The following is a 20069-nucleotide window of genomic DNA, read 5'->3' as shown; positions in this document are numbered from 1 at the left end:
TGTTGTGGTTTGAAGTTACCATGAGAGAAAGCTTTTCTAAAAAAAGGAAAAAGAAAAAGAAAGTTACAAGTCAAAGTTTGCATCTTATCATGCTTCAGGGTTTTCATTACAGTTGTGAAAACATTCTTTGGAGCCAGAATTTTAATTTCTTTAATCCAGTCCATTTCTTATTCGAAAAGCAAACTTACATTTACATTATTACGCGTGCTCATCTAAAAAGCGAATGACCATAGAAAGCCCAACGGCTACATATATAACAACTTTAGCCAGGTGATAACGTCATTAACACAGCACACTTTGGATTAAGGATACAGTCTCATTCATGGAGAGGCATCCTTTAGAGGCATAGCTGGTGGACTCGGAACTGGAGGTAAGTTAGGCGCAGGTGATGGCTGTGGCGCAGCTGGTGGCGGCGGAAGGGATGGCGGTGGCTGCGGCGCAAGTGGTGGCTGAAATGGGTTGGGTGGCAGCGGAAGTCCACCACCAGGTGGCAATGGAACAAATGGGTTGGGTGGGAACGGAAGTCCACCACCAGGTGGCAATGGAACAAATGGGTTGGGTGGGAACGGAAGTCCGGGTGGGAACGGAAGTCCACCACCAGGTGGCAATGGAACAAATGGGTTGGGTGGGAACGGAAGTCCCCCACCAGGTGGCAATGGAACAAATGGGTTGGGTGGGAACGGCAGTCCACCACCAAAAGGTGGCAAGGGAAACACTGGGTTGGGTGGCAGCGGAAGTCCACCACCAGGTGGTAATGGAAGAAATGTGGTAGGTCGCACCTGAAAAGGTTTAAAGGAGAATTCAGAGTGATCAAGCTTCTGATTTCCAACGTTTGTCTTCTGATTGCAGAGCTCCAGTTGCCTCAAAGGCCGGAAGGTGAAGAACCCAGCTGAGAAGATATGGACACCGTTCCTTACAGACTTGAGACGGAGACTGGCAGAAGTGGCAGAGGAAGATACGGAGCAGGATGGCACGTTGCTTCTGATAAGCTTCACTGAGCAAGACTCGATCAGTTTTATCTCCCTGCTGATTTCAAGCGGCAGACGTGCTGTAAACACTCCGCGCCTGTTAGTCTTCACCTCCTTTTGGAAGGAGAGCTTGGTGGCCGCATCCTCGCATTCAACTGCCACTGAAGCACCTGTAGTTAAAGTAGAACGAAGAGTTTGTCAGATGTATGAAAGACTGGATCTCGTTCAAGTCAGATGGATGAGAAAAGATTGACCTGGTATGAAGTGGATTGGCTTTGAGAACTCCTTTTGAAAACAGACGTCACAGTAAACAGTTCCGACCACCACTGCAGATGGGAGCTGGTTTCTTGGATGGTTGGCAGCTAAAGAACAATGGAATAAGTAACAGAATGATAGGATTAACAAGATTTGGAGTCTAGCCCAAGTATCCATTGTCCCAAGACAGGGAACTATCGCTGCGTGTGGGAAAAAAACAGGCTAGCTGTTTAGGTATTTATATTATTTTTCTTTCCCATTTTCCTTCATCTTATTTTCATCTCCTTCCTTCTATCCTTTCTTTCTTCTGATTGTTATATTTTCTTTCTTTCCTTCTTTTCCTTTCCTTTCCTTCTTTTTCTTTCCTTCTTTTCTTTCTTTTCTTTTATTTCTCTGTTCTTCTTTTATTTTCTCCCTTTACTTCCTTCTAAGAGTGCCCTAGATGAATCCTACATATATGTAGATACAGCCTCCGTTTGCTCCGTCTGCATGTTTTTATTTCTTTTTTCTGTTAAATCTAGAAATTTCTTCATTCCATAATTAATGGCACTTAAGATGATTTTCACTGGATGGTTTGGCAGAATAAGCACGTGTCCATAGAGTTGTCAAAATAGGCTTAGCTTATAGGACTGATCCGATCCAATCATGTAATTGGAGTGGGTTGGATTGGGCTGCCATATGAATAGCCCAAATAACAACCGGACCTATTTGGCCCGCCCCACATCAATCCAAAGGATAATATGAGTTGGGTCGGGCTAGCCCAGATGGGCCATAAAAATTAAAAAAAATCTTAAAAAACAAAATCCTATTACTATTAGGTTTCTGATTTCAAATTTCTAATCACTCTGGAAGACTGGGAGCCTGAGACCCTAAGTTTTTTAATCTCGACTCCCGACCACTGCCCCACATCACCGGCCGTCGCCGCCGTCCTGCTACCCCCACATCGCCGCAGGACTACCGCTTTCACCGAGCAGCAGGACGACCACCTCCATCGAGCAGCAGGACGACCGTCTCTGCCGGTTTCTCTCCCTTTCGCCCCCTCCTCCTCCTCCTCCTCATCGGTAACGCCATTTCCGACCTTCGAATCCAATCACGAAGCCTCACATCACCGGCCCCCTCCTCTCTTCTGCTGACGGATGCCCCTCCATCCAATCTCCGGACGATCCCCCTCCTCCTCCGGACCCTTCCTCCTTTTCGTCGACTGACGCCCCTCCTCCTTTCCGACCGTCACTGACCAACGGACGACCGACGCCGCCGACCGGATGATTCCCCTCCTCCTCCTTGTCGCCGGTGCTGCCACCTCCGAGTCAGGCTTCAGAGTTCGATCTCTCTCTCTTAGGCTCTCTGCCTCTCTCGGTCTCTCTCCATCGCCGGCCCCCTCCTCCTCCTCTCTCGGTCTCTATCTTGATCTTTCAAGGCCCATGGGCTAGCCCGGCCCGATCCACGGCCCTTAAAGGACTGGGCTGGGCCAGCAATATTATGTCTCATTTTTTGGATGGGTCTAACCCAGCTCGACCCATCAAATTTTAGGTTTTTATAGGCCGGGTCGGGGCCGGCCTATTTTGACCGTATCTGTATTTTTTTTTCTTTTTGTTAAACCCTAAAATTTCTTGATTACATAATTAATGACATTTAAGACGGTTTTCATTGGACGGTTTTGAGAACGAGGGAATGGGAGGGAAGAAATGGGCCCACCTCAAGTATTGTAATATGATCATTAAGTATTTGAGATTGTTTTCCAATTGATGACGACTTTTACCAAAATAATTGTTATTATCGAGTTGGATAACATCAGGCATCATCATCAGAGATAAGGGAGATGATTACAAAAATCACCTTAATGCAGGCCAACAGAATTAATAATAATAATATTTTAAAAGTACTATATTTTTTAAATTTAAAAAAAAATCTTATGTATTTGCACCGGTGATATGCTAGTTTAGACATTCGTAACCTTCCATCAAAAAAATTTCACAGCTTTCAAAAAATATTCAAAAATATAAAATTGAAAACACAAAAAGCACAAGTCTTCACGGATGGGCCACTAGTTGGTAAGTTAATAATCTAACGTCCAAATATATAAAAATATATATATAGAAAAGTAAAAAATAAGAGAAAATGAAGTGGTCAATTAAACTGTCCGCGTCAGCAGCAAATTTTCATCTATCAACGTCAGGTGGATCTGACTCTCTTATCTAACCATTCTTCCAGCATTAAATAGAAACATTATGTCATTAATGGATGGCATTGAAATACACTTATGTCTACTTAATTAGATGATTAAAATCTGCTGTTATTGATCTTTGGAACATGAATAGATATGTTCTTACTATTCATCCAAATTAATTTTTAATAAGTTATTTTTTTATCACATCATCAATGATGTGATTTTATAACTCGCACATAATGCGTAAAAAACTAGTATTTTATGAATTATATTTTGATTTTTCTTAATCACTCATGTCCTATTAAATTTATACATTATGATAATTTGAATGTTTTATAGGTCCATTAGTATCAAATTTTAGAGCCATGAAGTCATCTATTTAATTTATACATTATGATGATTTAAATCAGTGGTTTTATAAGTCAATTATTATCTGATTTTAGAGCCATTAAGTCTTATCATTTCCTTCCTATTAAATTCCTGGAAAGATGATTAACGTTGCAAAAGAGTATAGAATACCAAAATGTTGCAAAAGAATATAGAATACCAAAAGGTTAAAATGAAAAAACAGAATGAAAAAGTTCAATGAACAAAATCTTCAGCCACTATAGTCTCTATAGATAGACAATGATGGCTCATAAGCTAGGTATGATAGTTTGCTTATAAGATGTGAATGATCTAACATCTATATTTTTTAGATACAATAGTTTATAAATTTAGTCTTGGTTATTTCCATTTTCTCTTATTCTTCTATGCCTCTCACCCAATCACATGTTCCCTATTAAATTTATATGTTATGATGATTTGAATTAGTGGTTTAAGTCCATGATTATCAGATTTTAGAGCAATTAAGTCTCATCATCCTCTTCCTATCAAATTTCTTTTTAGTTTGTGGAGATACCAAAACTACCACAAAGGGGAAACAAAATTCCAAAAGGTTAAAATGGAAGAATACAGAAGTCCATTTTTCTAGATGGATTATTTTATTTTTTAACACAACATCTCTTTTCAAAGCACTTAATGCTCATTAGAGAGGAGTTTGTAATCACATCTCTAATTCCCGGTTTAATGAGAAATATTGATATCAAAATTAAAATAGCATCCCTTTGTTCTGAGGCTCTTGAATCTTTTTTCTCCGCCACATCATCTGTCTTGAACATTTCTCTTTTTTTCTCTTTTATTTTTTGTTGTGATAAAGATGTAAATCAAGGGAATGGAACTAGGTCAATCTCATTTTTGTTTTTGATGCTTGGTTAATTATTCACTATAATGATTATGCATTTTGTAATAAGCCATTATCTTTTGCTTCAAGGACTAAACTTATATATGTTCTATGCTCTAGCTACTCAAATAAGATTATACTCAATTTTTTTGCCACTTGATCACTTGTAAAAGCATGTTATTCTAGCTTCTTGCATGTTTTGATTTTGATTTCTTGAACTAGCATTAGGCTCTCTTGGGTGCTATATATAGGTCTTAGTAAAAATCTGTTACTATTATTGGTATTATTTTTCAAGTATCTTTTCTTTATTCAAATGATAATAGCTTTATTTTTTAACATTCTTGAAATTCATCTTTTAGTTTTGGAATTCCAGTTTCAATTCTTCTGATTACATGAGTACATTTGTATTTTTTTAGTCTCTTATCATTTAAATTTTTAAAGCACATAACTCCATATATTATGGAGACATGTATCTTGTCCATTAATTTAAATATCAAACTTTATGGAGATACGAATTTGTCTATAAATTTAAATATCAGAGCGTATATACCGTATTGGTGATTAAAATGAGCTGTAACATAGAATATATTAAATGATGATGTTGATTTACCACTCATGTATAGGAATTTCTGCATCCTTTTCATTTTGGAGGGAAGAATTTATACAAAGAAAAATGAATCTTAAGCCTTTAGTAGGAATTATCATAATAATCAAGCTTGTATACATGGCCTAGAGGACCTTGTTTTGGCTGACCTGGATATTTGAACTTAGGACAGTCTTGAATCATTAACTACAAGATACAAGTAGATGTTATAGCTGTGCTGTATTTGTTCAACCATGCATGTTCAATCCACAAATTTTTGAAGATACATATTGATTAAGAAAGTCTTTTTTTTTGGAAAGAAATTGGTTAAGAAAATCTGATTTGCAACAACTAAATGGGTATGACATGGTAACTAGTTAGCATTTGTAGTGCAGTGATCACTCATATGAATCGTAACCTCTCCAAATTAGATTGTTGGAGGGGGAGATTTATAAAGAGATATCTTAACCTAAGTGTCTAATTTCTACAAATTAAGGATGAAAGTGGTATGAATATTATCTATCTGAATCTATTTTTGTATCCGAATCAATCCGGATATAGACAAAAATTTAAGAATCTAACTAACATCTATATCTGTATCCATATCCATCAAAGAAAAATGGATATGGATATGGATAGACAACTATCCAATTCATATCCAAATATTCAAATTTATATATAATCCTATATAATTTTATATAGTACTTATTAATTTTTAAAAAAAATATATAATCATATAAATATGTTATTAACTTGATTTATCATCTTTTTAGTAATATCTTTAATTTTATAATCATAAAATTTAATTATCTAAATTATATCTATAATTATATTTATACTTTCAATATTCGAATTGTATCTGTATCCATTCAAAACAAATATGGATATGAATTTTTGCATCCAAATAATATCCGTATCCATATTTGCATTCATCAAATAAAATAAATATAGATATGAATATGCTGGTATCCGATCCATATTCGATCTAATTTTAGCCCTACTACAAATTATGTATCAATTCAAAAAAGAGCAGATCATTGGTTTGATACATGAATTAAAAGATTCTTTGGGTTAGTCATAATAAGATTGTTGTTCTGTTGAATCAGGTCTAGGAATTAACTTTTTCATAGTTCACAAGGAATAATCTTGTAATACCCCCAATTAATCAAAAGATCTACACAGATCTTAAAGCAGCAAAAAAATAGAGAGAAGATGGGAGTCTTCTCTCTTGCCAAGTTTCTTTCCCTTAGACTCCCAATCAAAGTCAAAGTAGGAGGTCGGGAAGGAGTCCAACTCCTCCCCCCCCCCTCCATGTCTATTTAAAGAGACCTAGTCCTTTATGGACATTTGAACAAGTTTGTAATATCATTATGAATGGTATTACTATTTTTTATGGACATTTGAACAATGATGTGTATATGTTATCACAATCTGTTAACGTAGTCTATTCTACTGGCAAGTATCCTAGATTAGATAGTGTATCAAATATCTACTTATGGTACTATAGGCTAGATCATATAAACAAGAACAGGATAAATAAGTTGACTCAAGAGGAAATCCTCGAAGTCAGTGATTGTGAAACCTGTTGAAAGCTCACTGGAGGAGCTCATTTTTCTTTTGTATTTGGTGTGATCTCCGACTCACAATCTTAGGTCAAGAGCATGATAGTTAATATGATATCAGAACATAAGTGGATAAATTATAATACATAGAATCAGATATATATTAAGTGTAGGTGGATAGAAACTAGCAACCTTGGGATGATAACTTATACTAATTATAACATAACTTAGAAACTTAAGTATGACATAAGTGAATTGATGGATTGATCAAAATGTATAGTGGAAGCATAGTGGTCGAGATTCTTTGAAAGCTAATCAAAATAAGAATTTGGATTGGAAGATATTATAATAAAAGATATGATTTTGAAACTAGAGGATGACTATAATTTGAGGCAAAGTAATCTGAATTTTTGAGAACTTAAGCAAGAAAAATTTCAGAAATAATTTTTTTTTTCAGAGAGAAGAATGTAATACCCCAATCAATCAAAAGATCTACACAAATCTTAAAGCAGCAAAAAGAAAATAAAGACAAGATAAAAGTCTTCTCTCTTATTGAGTTTCTTTCCCTTAGACTCTCGGAGTCAAAGTAGGAGGTCGGGAAGCAGTCCAACTCCTCCCCCCTCCATGTCTATTTAAAGAGACCTAGTCCCTTACAAAACCCTCAACCATCGGCTGTTGAAAGCTCATCGAAGAAGCCCCTTTTTCTTTCATATTTGGTGTGACCTCCGACTTATGATCTTGGGTTGGAGGTGTGACAAATCTATTGATTGTCGAAATTATTTTTACTTTTCTATATTTCTGAATTTTTCTTTTGTTGCGTGTAATTGGCAATGCAGCAACAAATTTGATTTTTTTTTTTTGCTTTAAAGAGTAGGTGAGAGGAAGCCAATGCACTGTTTACATTTTGGATTCTTGCTATAAGCTATAGAGGATAGGATATAACTCCCTTCTTTATATTTTATAAATTGTACATTTTATATATGCTTAAGATTGATACAGATTTTATTGTGTCATATTAGATAAGCTAAATAAAGCTAGAGGCATCAATCTTATTATCAATAATTATCCAATAAAATGAAAAACTAAAAACAACAATTGTTAGGTTTGTATATGTTTGATAGGACGGTTCCTTGCATAATATCTATCCTAAACATTAAAGCACATCCCTTCATTCTCCCTACATGCCACACATCAGAGCTGACTGTGCACACGTCAGATGCGGGAGGGCTTTTTTTTTTTTTTATCTTTTCTTCAGTGCGCTTTGGTATTTTTTTTTCTTCGAATCATTTTCGAGTGCTCTCGAACCTTCTCTACCTCTTCCGTAGGTCTGCCATCGGTCTCCGCCGTCATCTTTCACACCTTTATCACCGACGTCGGCCATCCCTTTCGATCTCTCTCAAATAGTTTTCTTCACATATATCTCTGAAAAAGAGAGGCCGACGTCCTCCCTACTCTCCTATCGATCTCCACCATCGCTCTCCTTCTTATAATCACCGGCATTGGGCTCCCCCCTCCAATCTCTCGTAGGTGCTCTCCTTCCCACAAATCTTCATTTTTTTTTGCTTGGAACCCAAATCCCTCAGCGGGTGAGGCACGGTCGGCGAAGATATGGGGGCGAGGCGTGGCAGCCGACAAAGCTAGGGGGGTCCTTTTTCTTTTTCCATGGATCATGCGGGGGCAGGGGGAGGCACGACCGATGGAGACCATGCGGTCCACAGGGGAAAAAAAACCCAGCCTCCTCCCCCCCAACAACTCCGCTGGCCGTGGCTCCCCCCGCCCCCCACCTCCCACCTCCCACCTCCCCCTAAGGCTCTACCGGTCGCCGTCCTCACCCCTGTGGCTCCACTGACCATGCCTCCCACCTCTCTCGTGGCTCTGCTGGCCACCGCGCCCCACTCCATCCGCTGCGAAGTGCGGGTGACATCCTAGTATATGCAAAATAGATCATATGCTTGGAGGTATATATATGTGCTTAACAATGCCCAGATAGTATTGTAAAATTAGAATATTGATTGTATCATCAATAATGTAATTTTCAGACTATTACAGGAGTTTAAATTATTTCAAGTAACTTCTTTTAACACTAGATATTTTTTTAAATAACATTTAGTTGTTTTTTTATTCAGCTCCAGATTAATATTTTACTTTGTTTAGAGACTTTTTTGCGGACAAAATCAATACTATTTAAGAACTATCATTAATTTAGATGGATAGACAGATATTATTTTATCCTATTTTTATTAAAACTTATTCATTCCTGATGCTTGGAGGTGAAGACTTTTATTTTATTCTTTCTTTATGATGACTAACTATTTGTTGCTGCAAACTAATTTGAATGTATATTATAATTGGAACTTAAGTAAATTGTGTACCAGATGTTCAAGAAATGTTCTTATTCCCGTTAATAACACTAAGAATTAGTTATGACCAAAATTGTTATAAATGATTTATCTAAAAAGCTCCAAGATCTCATGCCTTTTGTAATATGGCCACTTATTTCAGCTACCCATCTCTTCCCTAGACCTAATCAAGAAGCAAAATAATCCATTGGCAACATTCTTTTAGCTAAATAGAATATGCTAAGAAGATGGCCTTTCACCACATTAGGGATCTTAAGTATATTATATTTCAGCTAAACAGATAGAGACCAAGTGATGTTATTGGGCAGAATTGTGATTTTTTTTCTATTTACTCATATAATTCTTCTTTATTTACATAACTCTGTAATATATTATGAGTTTCCATGTGACTAGATTGCAAAGGAGCCAATATGTTTAGAAATGTTCATAAAAACTCATGCTCATAAAAATGGGCAATATCTGAATCAAGAATCAGCAAACATAATTGTATGTTTATTCTTTTTAACAATACAAGTCTCTCTTTTCATTTGACAATTATTTTAAATTTTATATATCTAGTTGTTGTAGCGAGCATGTTAAGCTTACTAGTGTTTATGCTATAATTGTAGGGTCAACTCCTTGAAAGAGCAACACAAGAATTAGAAAGCTCAAACTATCTAGTTTCTCAAAAAGATGTTGTCTACTAAGTCTTTGGTGCAAATAAATATGGTTGGCTCCATGGTTTTGGGCAAGGCCCTAAGCCTAAAATCCTTTTGGTTCATCAACTAGTAATGTTGATGCTATGAGAGGATGTTGGAAGCTAAGAAGGCTACAAGGTTAGCTAATGGAAAAAAAAATAATTAGTTGCAAGAAAATGTGAAAAACATGCAGTTCCAAATTGCTACCCCAATATCAACTGTTGAAATGTTACATAGGCAAATGAATGGAAGCTAACAAGCTCATAGTGCACCTAGTACACCTACCAATGAGAGTTAAGATGCCTCTTTGATGGTGTCTAGTTTATGGATGTTCAAGTATGGCTATTAGAAAGCTCATTATTTTTGTATATGAGTAAGTGCTAGATGGAATAGGTAGATTATATAGTTTGGTACCTTTTGGAGATATGATATGTTCATGCAATGTATATCTTGGTTATGTCGGCCACTTGCTAAATATTGTTGCGTAACCCTTTTTGTAAAGATACCTAGATGTATTGGAACAGGATTTATATAAATATGAATGTATAGTTTTGTTAAATCTAGATTTTAAATATGAATAGGATTCATATGGTTACTCAATGGATGAAGCTAAGTAGTTATGAATGAATGATTTTGCTTTCTTTACCTCAAAATATGATGTCCATATGTTTTTACTTTTAGTGGCAAAAATTTACTACCTCTGTCAGATCTAATAGAGGCAAAATATAACTGCTGCTAGAGGTTGTAAGTGAAAAGTCTTATTTTATAAAATATTTTAGAGGCAAAAGTTGGTTCTGCCCCAATAACTTGTTCTTTTAGCAATTTGCCATCTTTTGCTTCTCAAACTTCTAAAAACCCCTTTTTATAGAGGTAGAATTGAGGTAGATATTTTTTTTGCCTCGACTGCTTATTAGAGGCAGCAATTTAACTTATAGGGACAAAATTTTCTGTGTCTATAAATCAAAATTATTATAGTATATTATATCACTAACCAACCAACTATCAGTGGACAATGAGTAGCGAGTGAAAGGTACATTGACTGACCGAGGTTGTTCTTATGTACTTATGTATATTTAACATTTTCATCTCATACAAATTATCGTATCCCTGGTGGTTCACAGGGTGATAACAATATTTATCTTATATTTGGTTAAAGTCACGAGAGGATGGATAGATGAGGTTGGAAGAATAGATGGTCTCCATCTATTATTTGATTTAAAAAATTAAAAAAAAATAAATGAAAAAAAAAATTATCCATCTATCTTGATCCACCAATTTGCATCCTTCCAAATTGGAAGGGTGCAAGAAAGGATGGATGGACATTGACGGATGGATATTTTGCATTGACAAAATTATCTCTCATTTATTTTTTGACAAAACTATAATAATCACTTTTTCATTCATATTATTTATATATATTTTATATGTACTATTAATCATATACTATTAAATTTTATTGCTAATTATTTTAATTTCAATACATAATTTTGATAATTATAATTAAATAATTAAAATTATCTTCTATTTCTCTATTTTTATTACTATTATAAATTAAATATTTTTATAATATTAATTAACTACTTAAATTATTAATTAATTATTTATATAATTACTTAATATTTAATTTATAAAATTATTTATTAAATTAAGTTAAATATTTATATAATTTTTCATATAATTATAGATTATAATGATTATAAATTTATATATTATTTATTTTTTTAGTATAAATAAGTATTATAAATTAATAATAGTAATATTTTTATCAAAAAGTAGTTTAGTAAAAATATTATATAAATATCATCCATCATCTCTTTCATTCCTCCTATACCAAATAAAGAAAAAAAATTATTTCCATCCCTCTTTTCATGTTTCACCAAATGTATGAAAGGATGGATGGAATCCATCCTTTCCTTTTTCTCATCCATCCTTCCTCCTCCATTGATCCTTTCTTTCCATCCATCCTTCGTACCAAATAGAGGGTTAAGGTCATTGCAGAAAGAATGGAAGAGTTAGAGTTTAGCATACTTGTCAAATTTTGGCCACTTGCAGTTGCAACACCACGGATATCGATCCTTGTCTTTTGATCAGCTACACCTAGGATGGTAAGATCATCCAAAATTGACACTGAACTGGATGGCTTGAAGCAATGAATTGATACAATTCTCTAACAGCCATTGGCCTTATCAAAAGGGATCTAGTTTGATAGTTCCAATGGGATGAAAACAAGGTTATTGCCATTAAGTTATCTGAGTTTGGATTTAAGCACAACATCTTCCATAACTTTTCCTAGAAGTTTGATAGTGGCATGCTTGTCTCTTTTGTTTTCTATGTCAACATGAAAAAAATCATCCTTGAGGTCATCGTCAATAGATTTTATCTGAAGGATCACATTCACAGATTCTTTGAAGCATTGTGCAACCTTGATCACAAGATAAGTTTGGTGACAACTCACTAATTGGATTATTTCTTCTATACACCTATGGTGAAAGAAGCTGAACAATTGGTCAATGTTTTATAAACCTACTGCTTTGCCAGAGTTTAGAATGACCTGCATTGCTGTAAGGAACCTAATCAACTTTTTGTAATAGAGGCTTGGGTTGCTGTTTTCCTTCCTCTAATTTTTTTTCTCTTCATTTTTGACCAAGACGGTTAACTGTTATGCCCATGTAATCCATTATCTCACATCCTGCTTGAACTTCTTTCAGATCCTGTAAATTTTCTGAATCTAAATAAATTTGTTGATAGCTGGTTACAGCCTCCATTACCATCAAAAAAAAAAAAGGCTTAACAATGGGTATGCCCCAAGCCACTGGATCAAGAAAGGGAGGGGAAAGAAAAGAGAAACAAAAGAATGCATAATTAGATGAATCCTATCTAGCATCAGCATGAACTAGACCTTATTCATCTCAAACATAGTGAACACGAAACAACATGGAATGGCATGGTTCACCATGTATGGATGGGCATTGCTGCAGCATTCTACTTTGGGTGTGTGCAGAAAGGAGAGACTACATGTTTTGTAAGTTTGTTTCTCTCAGATCAAGCATGGATCCTAACTCATGTGATGGTGGCAAGCCAGGAGACCTGAAGCAACTTTTGTGGGCCATGTATTGTTGGAAAAATTGGGACTCCATAGACTGATTTCTTTTAGCTATGTCCAGATTGATGTCAAGGATCAAATCTATCACAGTGCAAGCATAGACGATCATTGGTCTAACAGAATGATGATTTTGAGGGCATGTTTAGTGTTGCTTAAGAAAAGTGTCTGGTGATTTTAAAGAGAAAAAATAAGTATTTGGTGACATAATGTCAGAAATGCTCCTACAAGCAGGGGGGGGAAAAAAATCAAAAAAGCATTTTCAGAAGAAGCTAGAAAGCCTAGATTCTAGCTTCTCCTTCTCTCTTACAAAATAGAAGCAACACCGAACATGCCGAGGTGATCGAAAGCACAAACAGATGGACAAGTTGGGTTGTCTGCTGCTCAGTCTCACAAGCTTCAAGTAATCAACATCAACACCAATAAATTTGCCTGCAACTTTAAACCTTATTTCCCATATGGAGGCAAATCCGCAGGCATTCATCCATGCATGGCCACATTCATACAATGTAATGCAACAGTCATCGATCCATCTTAACAGTATATAAATCACAGACACCAAAACATATATACATGCATACCCCATAAAGATAGAACAACGAACTGCACCATTAATAAGCTCTTAAGAAATGATTTACAAGTCTAATCCTGAGCAAAATCCCAAATTAATGTCCAGGGAACTTTAACCTTCAGAAAACTAAAATTATCACTCTAATAAGACATGGCATTGCATTGGTGTTACCAAACATGCTAATAGAAACTGCACTCCTATATAATCAAAGGAGTCCTAAAATTAATATAGAGGACTTTGTAACACTTTCAATTTCAAAAGAGCTGAGAACTGATCCAAGTGAATTTCTGTTTTACAATTGGTGTCCAATTATCCAGTCCAGTTACCAAAATTTGAGGTCCAAAGAAATGTAAGATCTAACAAATTATTGCATCTTCCAATATGAATCCCCCCTCCCTGCCCCCTTGTGCATGACTTTTTCTCTTCAAAAAATAAATATTTCAAAAATGACAACCATCAGAATGAAACTTTTAACTTGACTGCGGTAAATTGAGGGAACGTCAAAAAGAAGAATAGAGTGAAACTGCAATGCTTCAATGGGTGCTACACTCTTTAAGATATGGATGTGTGGAATTCATGTACTGATTCCATAAATGTTGATATCTGCTAATGGCCAACTTTAGCCATGGCTTCAAATTCCCACTATAGTGCACAGCAGCTGCGCTCTCTATCAACCTATCATCAATGTCCATGTCATACCCCAATCCCAGAACATGCCATCTCCTGTCAAGTGGCTCCATCAGCCCATAAAATGCAAGAAGGCCAGGAGGAAGCGTGCCTGTCTTCCAGAGCATCCGGTCAGCATTCTGCTCCTGCCAGTAGTGATACATTGCAGTCACATTTGCTTTCTTCCATGCTATCAGATCAAAGATATTCATTCCAAATGCCCACCCACATGCTTGAGGATCAATTTTTGAGCTGACCAGTGGATTGGAGAAATTGAGATACTTGTAGAACCGATGGAACGCCTCAAGGCAAGTCTCAACAGCTCCAATTACATTCCCATGCAATTCCACTGAAAATAGAGGGGTTAGATCCTTCTGCACCACGACATCGTCATCAAGAAAAACTACCTTCTCCAAAAGTGGGTATATTTGTGGGATATAGAAACGCAAGTGGTTCAACAATGAAGCAAATTTTGAGTTCCTGAACTTTGTTTCCCCATTCTGATCTACGGAACCACCCATGAAGTAATAAGCCTGGGTTCTTCCATCCAACAACTGTTTGACCAATGGGGAGTACGAGGCATTCAACCAAGAGAACTCTTCTATTCTCCGAACTTCTATTGTACATCCTTTAAAGTCATTCCTGAGAAACCAGGTCATCATGGACCGGTAATTGACCTCATCGGTAACCACATGAAACACAAGCTGTTGAGGATGCTCAGCATTGGAGACAGTGGAATTCACCACCACCGAGGTCGCCAGCACATTATCAGAGAATATGCAGAAATCGTATAAGTTGTTGTCCATAAGCCGGGGTGAGTTCCTATGCTCATCTCCGAGTTTTCTTAGTATTGGATCTCTAAACCACTCTTCTGTCAGTTTTATGTTCAAACAGTGGAGACTTTTTGGCATGGCTTCAGCAGCTAATTGACCAAAAGCTGCACTCTGCGCTGTCGCTGCATTTGCACGTTCTTCAAGGGCAAAGGCATGGTTCTTCAATGTTGTTATCACAGTGCTGATGTCATAATGGGAGTCTTGGGCATTGTATATCAGCTGTGCTAGGCGACTGACTACAGGATGGGCTTCTTCCTGGGTGACAGGTTTCCCTCTCACAGCCGCTTGAGAGAGCAACCGTTGGCAATTTCTGATCTGTGAGCTAAGCTCCCAAGCAAGTTGAAAGTTACTATGCTCTTTCGCAATCACTACAAAAGCCTTCGCAAGTGTCATTTGATCAGCCAACTGTCTGGCAAAAGATGTACTGCTTAAAAGCTCTAGAGTGAAATTTAAACTTCTATGAGGAATCCCTTCTGTCACTGGAGCCTTTTCCTGAAAATTGTAGGAAAGGCATAAGGTGAGCCAGACTGCAAAAGGAAGCAAATTATACAAATCACAAGATGCAGCACATCATAAAGTCCTTTATGACTTATTGGGTATGTGCAAGACAAACTAAGGAATATAACTTATATTACTAAAAAACCAGTATACGCTGTCGGTTTTGGCAAAGTCTAGCAGATCATTGTAGCGGAGCATTTCAAAAGATTCAATAGGAGACAACATCCTAAGTAATCGTTGCAAACAGTCACAAAATGCTTAAGAACTGCTATGGTGAACTAAGTCACTCCACAGGATAGAAGGCCTGACAGATGGAAAATACTCATTTTATTTCCTCAACGTTGTGTTTTACAAAGAGATCAACCACCTCAGCCCTGCCACTGCAAGTAATTGTAAGCAATCAAGGCAAGCAACAGGCTACCTTATGCCATACCTAACCATATTGTAATTGCATCATATCTGGAATATAATGCAAGAAAAAGAATATCTAACACTTGACAGCAACCAGATTGAAATTGTGCCTTCCAATTCAGGAGATGCCTCCACATTCACAAAGTCAAACTAACCAATAGACTTGGACTATTTCAGTGTCTCAGCCCAATTATAAACTTAATAAAGCTATTAATAGCGATGGTTATGCTGACAGATGAAGCAGTGAGGTTTTTGCTCCTCTCTCTTTTTCTTTTACCTTTTCTTTTCTTGAATAAGTTGTCAAAATTTATAAAAGTCCAAGAAAAGAGTTGCAAACAGTGTTACAAAGTTAAATTAGGTACTGCAGTATTTTGTCATGTAAGTTATGCACCCCTTATTTGGAGGAGAGCAAATGGTTGGCTGATCCATGCACAAGATGACAATGCTTCCGATAGTCCGATGGACAAATAACAATTCCTCTCCAAAGAACCATAGGTTAATTTATCCCAACACCTCCTATGCATCAGTTGCATCTCCTATTTCTTCCCATTATCCTCTCTTCTCCTATCTTTTTCCTTCTGCTATCTGCTTTCCTTCTCTTATCTTTGTTCACTACCCTCATTCATTTCCCATATTTCTCCTTTCATGTCAGAACTTTCAAAATTTGCTAGAGCATTGTCCTCTGAACCACACCATTAATCGTCTTTGTGCAGAAACAAATATTAACAATGGTAAAAAATAAAAATAAAAAGAAAAATTACTAAACTATCATGATGCTTCATCCCAAGACTCATATAATTATAAAGTAAGCTAACTCGCCTCTATTGCATTGATTTCATCTCCAGATAGTGAAATAAAACCTATTTTCTCATAGCACCATTAATCTCCAAGATTTAATTGTGGTGACCAATGAAGAGCTTTCTTGCAATTGGGTTATTAGGCCAATATTCTGCTGGCAAAGAGAGAGCAAGAGAGACCAATGAAAGCTCTGGAACCATCAAAACAATCAAACCAGAGGGGCTAGGTTTTATAAAGGAACCAACCATGTTGGCGAACTATCCCAACTTGGTGTCAGTTTGGCAAGATATACGCTGAACCACTCGGTTCGGTCAGTTCACGACCGCCGATCTTGGATCTACATATAGCATAAGTTACAATTAGAACATCAATTTGCTTTATTCAAGAAAATTTCTTGCATTAGGTGGACTCATCAATAAAACCGAATTCCCCATCTCAAGGCCCATAACAAAGATTTTGGTATTTTCTTTTGGTACATAAAGATTTTGGCATTCAAGTGCCCCAACTTATACAATAATTTGGTATGCAGATACATCAAATATTTTGAGATTCAATGTGACAAATTGAATATGACAGAGTCACAAACCAAAAGTTTGTTATCTCTTCCATCTCAGTGCATAACAAATACAAGATGAATTCAGTTGCATCTCTGAATATGGAATAAATTTGGAAGGGATATCCCTTGTCCTGTTGAAGGGATAGATCTATTACGTGGAATAGGAGCTTTTTCGTGTCTGGTTAGAGGGATAAGGCAGGGGATAAGTGAGGGCATCAGATTTTAAGATACTTTGGATTTTATCACCAAAGCAAAATCGCCACCGCCCCCCCCCCTCTCCTTTTTTTTAATGCATGTGGGCCCACTTATAAACCCACATAGTAAAAGCCTTTATGCCATCCCCTTTTTTGGCATTTGGCAGCACCCCAGCACGCACACCCCCCCTTTTTTTCCTTGGGGCATCTTATTTTGCAACCAAATGGGCCAGGAACTGAGTTTTTCCAAGAATGACCAAGATACTGAAACATCAACCAGTAGAGTAAACACTAACAACTTCTTTAATCCTTGATTCCGTTGAGTGGTGATTAAAACACCTATTTAAAGTAGTAACACACTAATGTCTTAGTTGATAACATTGATATCCTGGAGGATGTATCAATTTATAACAGCAAATATACTAAGGATAATGTTTTATATGTATATCAAATCAGTGTGTGCCTGAAAATAATACAAACAGATAGATTGGAAAGATCTCTACCAAGATGAAAACCTTAGACACACTAACTCATGCAAATAATAACCAAAACGAAGCTTCATTTCAATCATAATGGAGCATTCAAATTTAACCATTTAGGATGATGGAGACAATACTCCTAGTAACAAAATGAACATTCGAAGTTCCAGATTTGTATTGCGGTGTAATCATGAAACATGCATGCAAGTAGGTATCCATGTTTTTAAGTATTATTTGTCTTTAGGTAATAAATTACACTAATCTGACTAAGACAACTCACATGTGCTTAACTTCTGAAGGCATTTGTTGCATAAGTCAATTTGGAATAGGGATCTGCTGATAACAATGTTTTAATATGGGATGAAGCAGTTGGTTGAATATAGTCAAGTATAATGGAGAAGGTAGACAAGAAAATCCTCTGGCTAACATAAGGTCCATGGATCAGCTAGTCAAAATATTCTCATGGAAGTGAATCTCACAAGATCTTAGCACTGTAGGAAAAAGATTCACTCATATTTAGCAGTTAGAATCCTGGAGATGGTTTGTCAACACATTGCATTAAGGCAAGCCATTCGGCAATGCCAACTAAATTTATTAATACATGGGACTTTACACAAGTGGCATATGGTTATACTTTGTAATTTTCTTTGAATTCGAGTCTATGTAACTGACAGTTATTAATATTTGATTAATAGATTAAGCAATATCATCCCACATCATCCAAAATTTGCCAAATCGTCTATTTACCTTCAAATGGTTTGCATTTTTTAGGAGCTTTTGATACTAAGACATAGTTTAGCGACACTGCAAAAGACATCAAAGAAAGAGAAACCAATGTGATACTGAGTCGATTTCACATCAACTAAAGTCACATTCCACCTAAATTTTGTGATTAGACCGTCACTTCTAACTTCCAACTAGGATTCACCAATGAACTAATATCAGAAAAATTCGGTTAGCTCCATTGGCAGCCGTTAACCCCATGGGTTTATGCTATTCAAAAGTAATTTTTCGGCAATGAGTGGTCAATAACATCTTTCCAGATTCTAACACACACTCCATAACTACATAGCACAGTTCACTCCGAATCAAGTCCCCTTCCATTGAACAAATCAGCTAAGGAGCTTCCAGATTTAAGAATCTCACGGTATAAACAAAACAAAACATGACCAATGAAATCAAAACCGAGCCTTTTTTGTTTTTTCCTCAAAACATATGATAAATGATCTAGTTGCAATCAAAACCAACTTTTGTTTCGCAAAAAATGTGACTAATGATCTGGTTGAAATCAAAACCGAGATCAATCATTCAAACAAAGCAGTCACAGATTATCAAAATTCTTACCCGTATCGGCGGCCCAAACCGGTCCTGGTGGTGATGGTGGACGACAAAGAGCACCAAACCCGCGACGACAAATATCCCCAGAAGCCACCAGATCCAATCTAAAAGCCTCCTCCTTGCCGGACGCCGGAACTCGGGCGCCCTCCGCCGCATGTCTCGATCGATGCAAAACCAACGCCCGCCCGACCAACCCTTCAGATTCCTTCCACCAGCTCCAAACTCCACATCCCACACCTCCCCCGCATCCCCAAGCTCCCACCGATTCCGACTAGTTTCGCATCCAAATCAACAACCCAAGCATCTAACACGACGAACAACTCTAAAATAGCTCCTTTTCTACTGGTTTGCCGCCCTTCTCTAAGGCGACGGAGAGGGCAGAAGGCCAAGGAGGCTGCCGCAAATCCAGGGGGCATCACAAGCTAGAGAGACGGATACCCATCGAGGGCCGAGATTGATCGAAGAAAACCGCTAAAGGCATCGAAGTTGGAGAGGATTTGGCGACCTGATTGGGCAATTCGAAACAGGGGAAGAAAGGTCCCTTCGTCGCCCAGATAAAAATATCTATAGAAACCGAATGGAGTGGAATTTCATTTCCCTCACGGCACCGTCAGATCAATGATTGTCAGCCGTGTGATCGGTGTTCCAGTTTATTAAATTGGACGGAAGTCAGTGTGATTGGTGGAAGAGCTGGGGTGGGGCAGACGGAGAGGATTTGGTTATACTTGGTAAACGAGGTAGGTATCAAGCCAGCATTATTGCCTCCCATCACATCATTAAAAAAAAAAAAAACACTCGGTATCCCATTCAACTCTCTGCTCGTGTGCTAGA

General features: G+C 37.0%; 2 protein-coding genes across 2 annotated transcripts; both read right to left on the bottom strand.

Annotated features, from left to right (window-relative positions):
- Nucleotides 1-320: 320 nt before the first annotated feature.
- Nucleotides 321-1415, bottom strand: LOC105058278 (uncharacterized). Its single transcript, XM_010941162.2, has 2 exons — nucleotides 1223-1415; nucleotides 321-1138 (listed from the first exon to the last, which is right to left on the bottom strand). Exons 1-2 carry the CDS (start codon nucleotides 1398-1400, stop codon nucleotides 321-323), a joined length of 996 nt encoding a protein of 331 aa, XP_010939464.1. The 5' UTR covers nucleotides 1401-1415.
- Nucleotides 1416-13645: 12230 nt separating this feature from the next.
- On the bottom strand, nucleotides 13646-19799 carry LOC105058120 (hexosyltransferase GAUT11). The gene is made up of 2 exons (XM_010940917.4): nucleotides 19245-19799; nucleotides 13646-15456 (listed from the first exon to the last, which is right to left on the bottom strand). The coding sequence occupies exons 1-2, from the start codon at nucleotides 19392-19394 to the stop codon at nucleotides 13999-14001; spliced, it is 1608 nt and encodes a 535-aa protein (XP_010939219.1). The 5' UTR covers nucleotides 19395-19799; the 3' UTR covers nucleotides 13646-13998.
- Between the last annotated feature and the right edge of the window lie 270 nt (nucleotides 19800-20069).

This window comes from Elaeis guineensis, chromosome 15, assembly GCF_000442705.2.
Source record: "Elaeis guineensis isolate ETL-2024a chromosome 15, EG11, whole genome shotgun sequence".
In the NCBI taxonomy this organism is placed as follows: Eukaryota; Viridiplantae; Streptophyta; class Magnoliopsida; order Arecales; family Arecaceae; genus Elaeis; species Elaeis guineensis.
This window is presented reverse-complemented; position numbering and strand designations above follow the sequence as displayed.

Bases quoted from the DNA above. Each gene is read 5' to 3' on its own strand.
- LOC105058278 (XM_010941162.2), bottom strand. From the start codon at position 1,400: ATGGATACTTGGGCTAGACTCCAAATCTTGTTAATCCTATCATTCTGT. The intron at 1,139-1,222 runs GTCAATCTTTTC...CTTTAACTACAG, and splicing joins GCCAATCCACTTCATACCAG to GTGCTTCAGTGGCAGTTGAA.
- LOC105058120 (XM_010940917.4), bottom strand. From the start codon at position 19,394: ATGCGGCGGAGGGCGCCCGAGTTCCGGCGTCCGGCAAGGAGGAGGCTT. The intron at 15,457-19,244 runs GTAAGAATTTTG...TACAATTTTCAG, and splicing joins GGTTTGGGCCGCCGATACGG to GAAAAGGCTCCAGTGACAGA.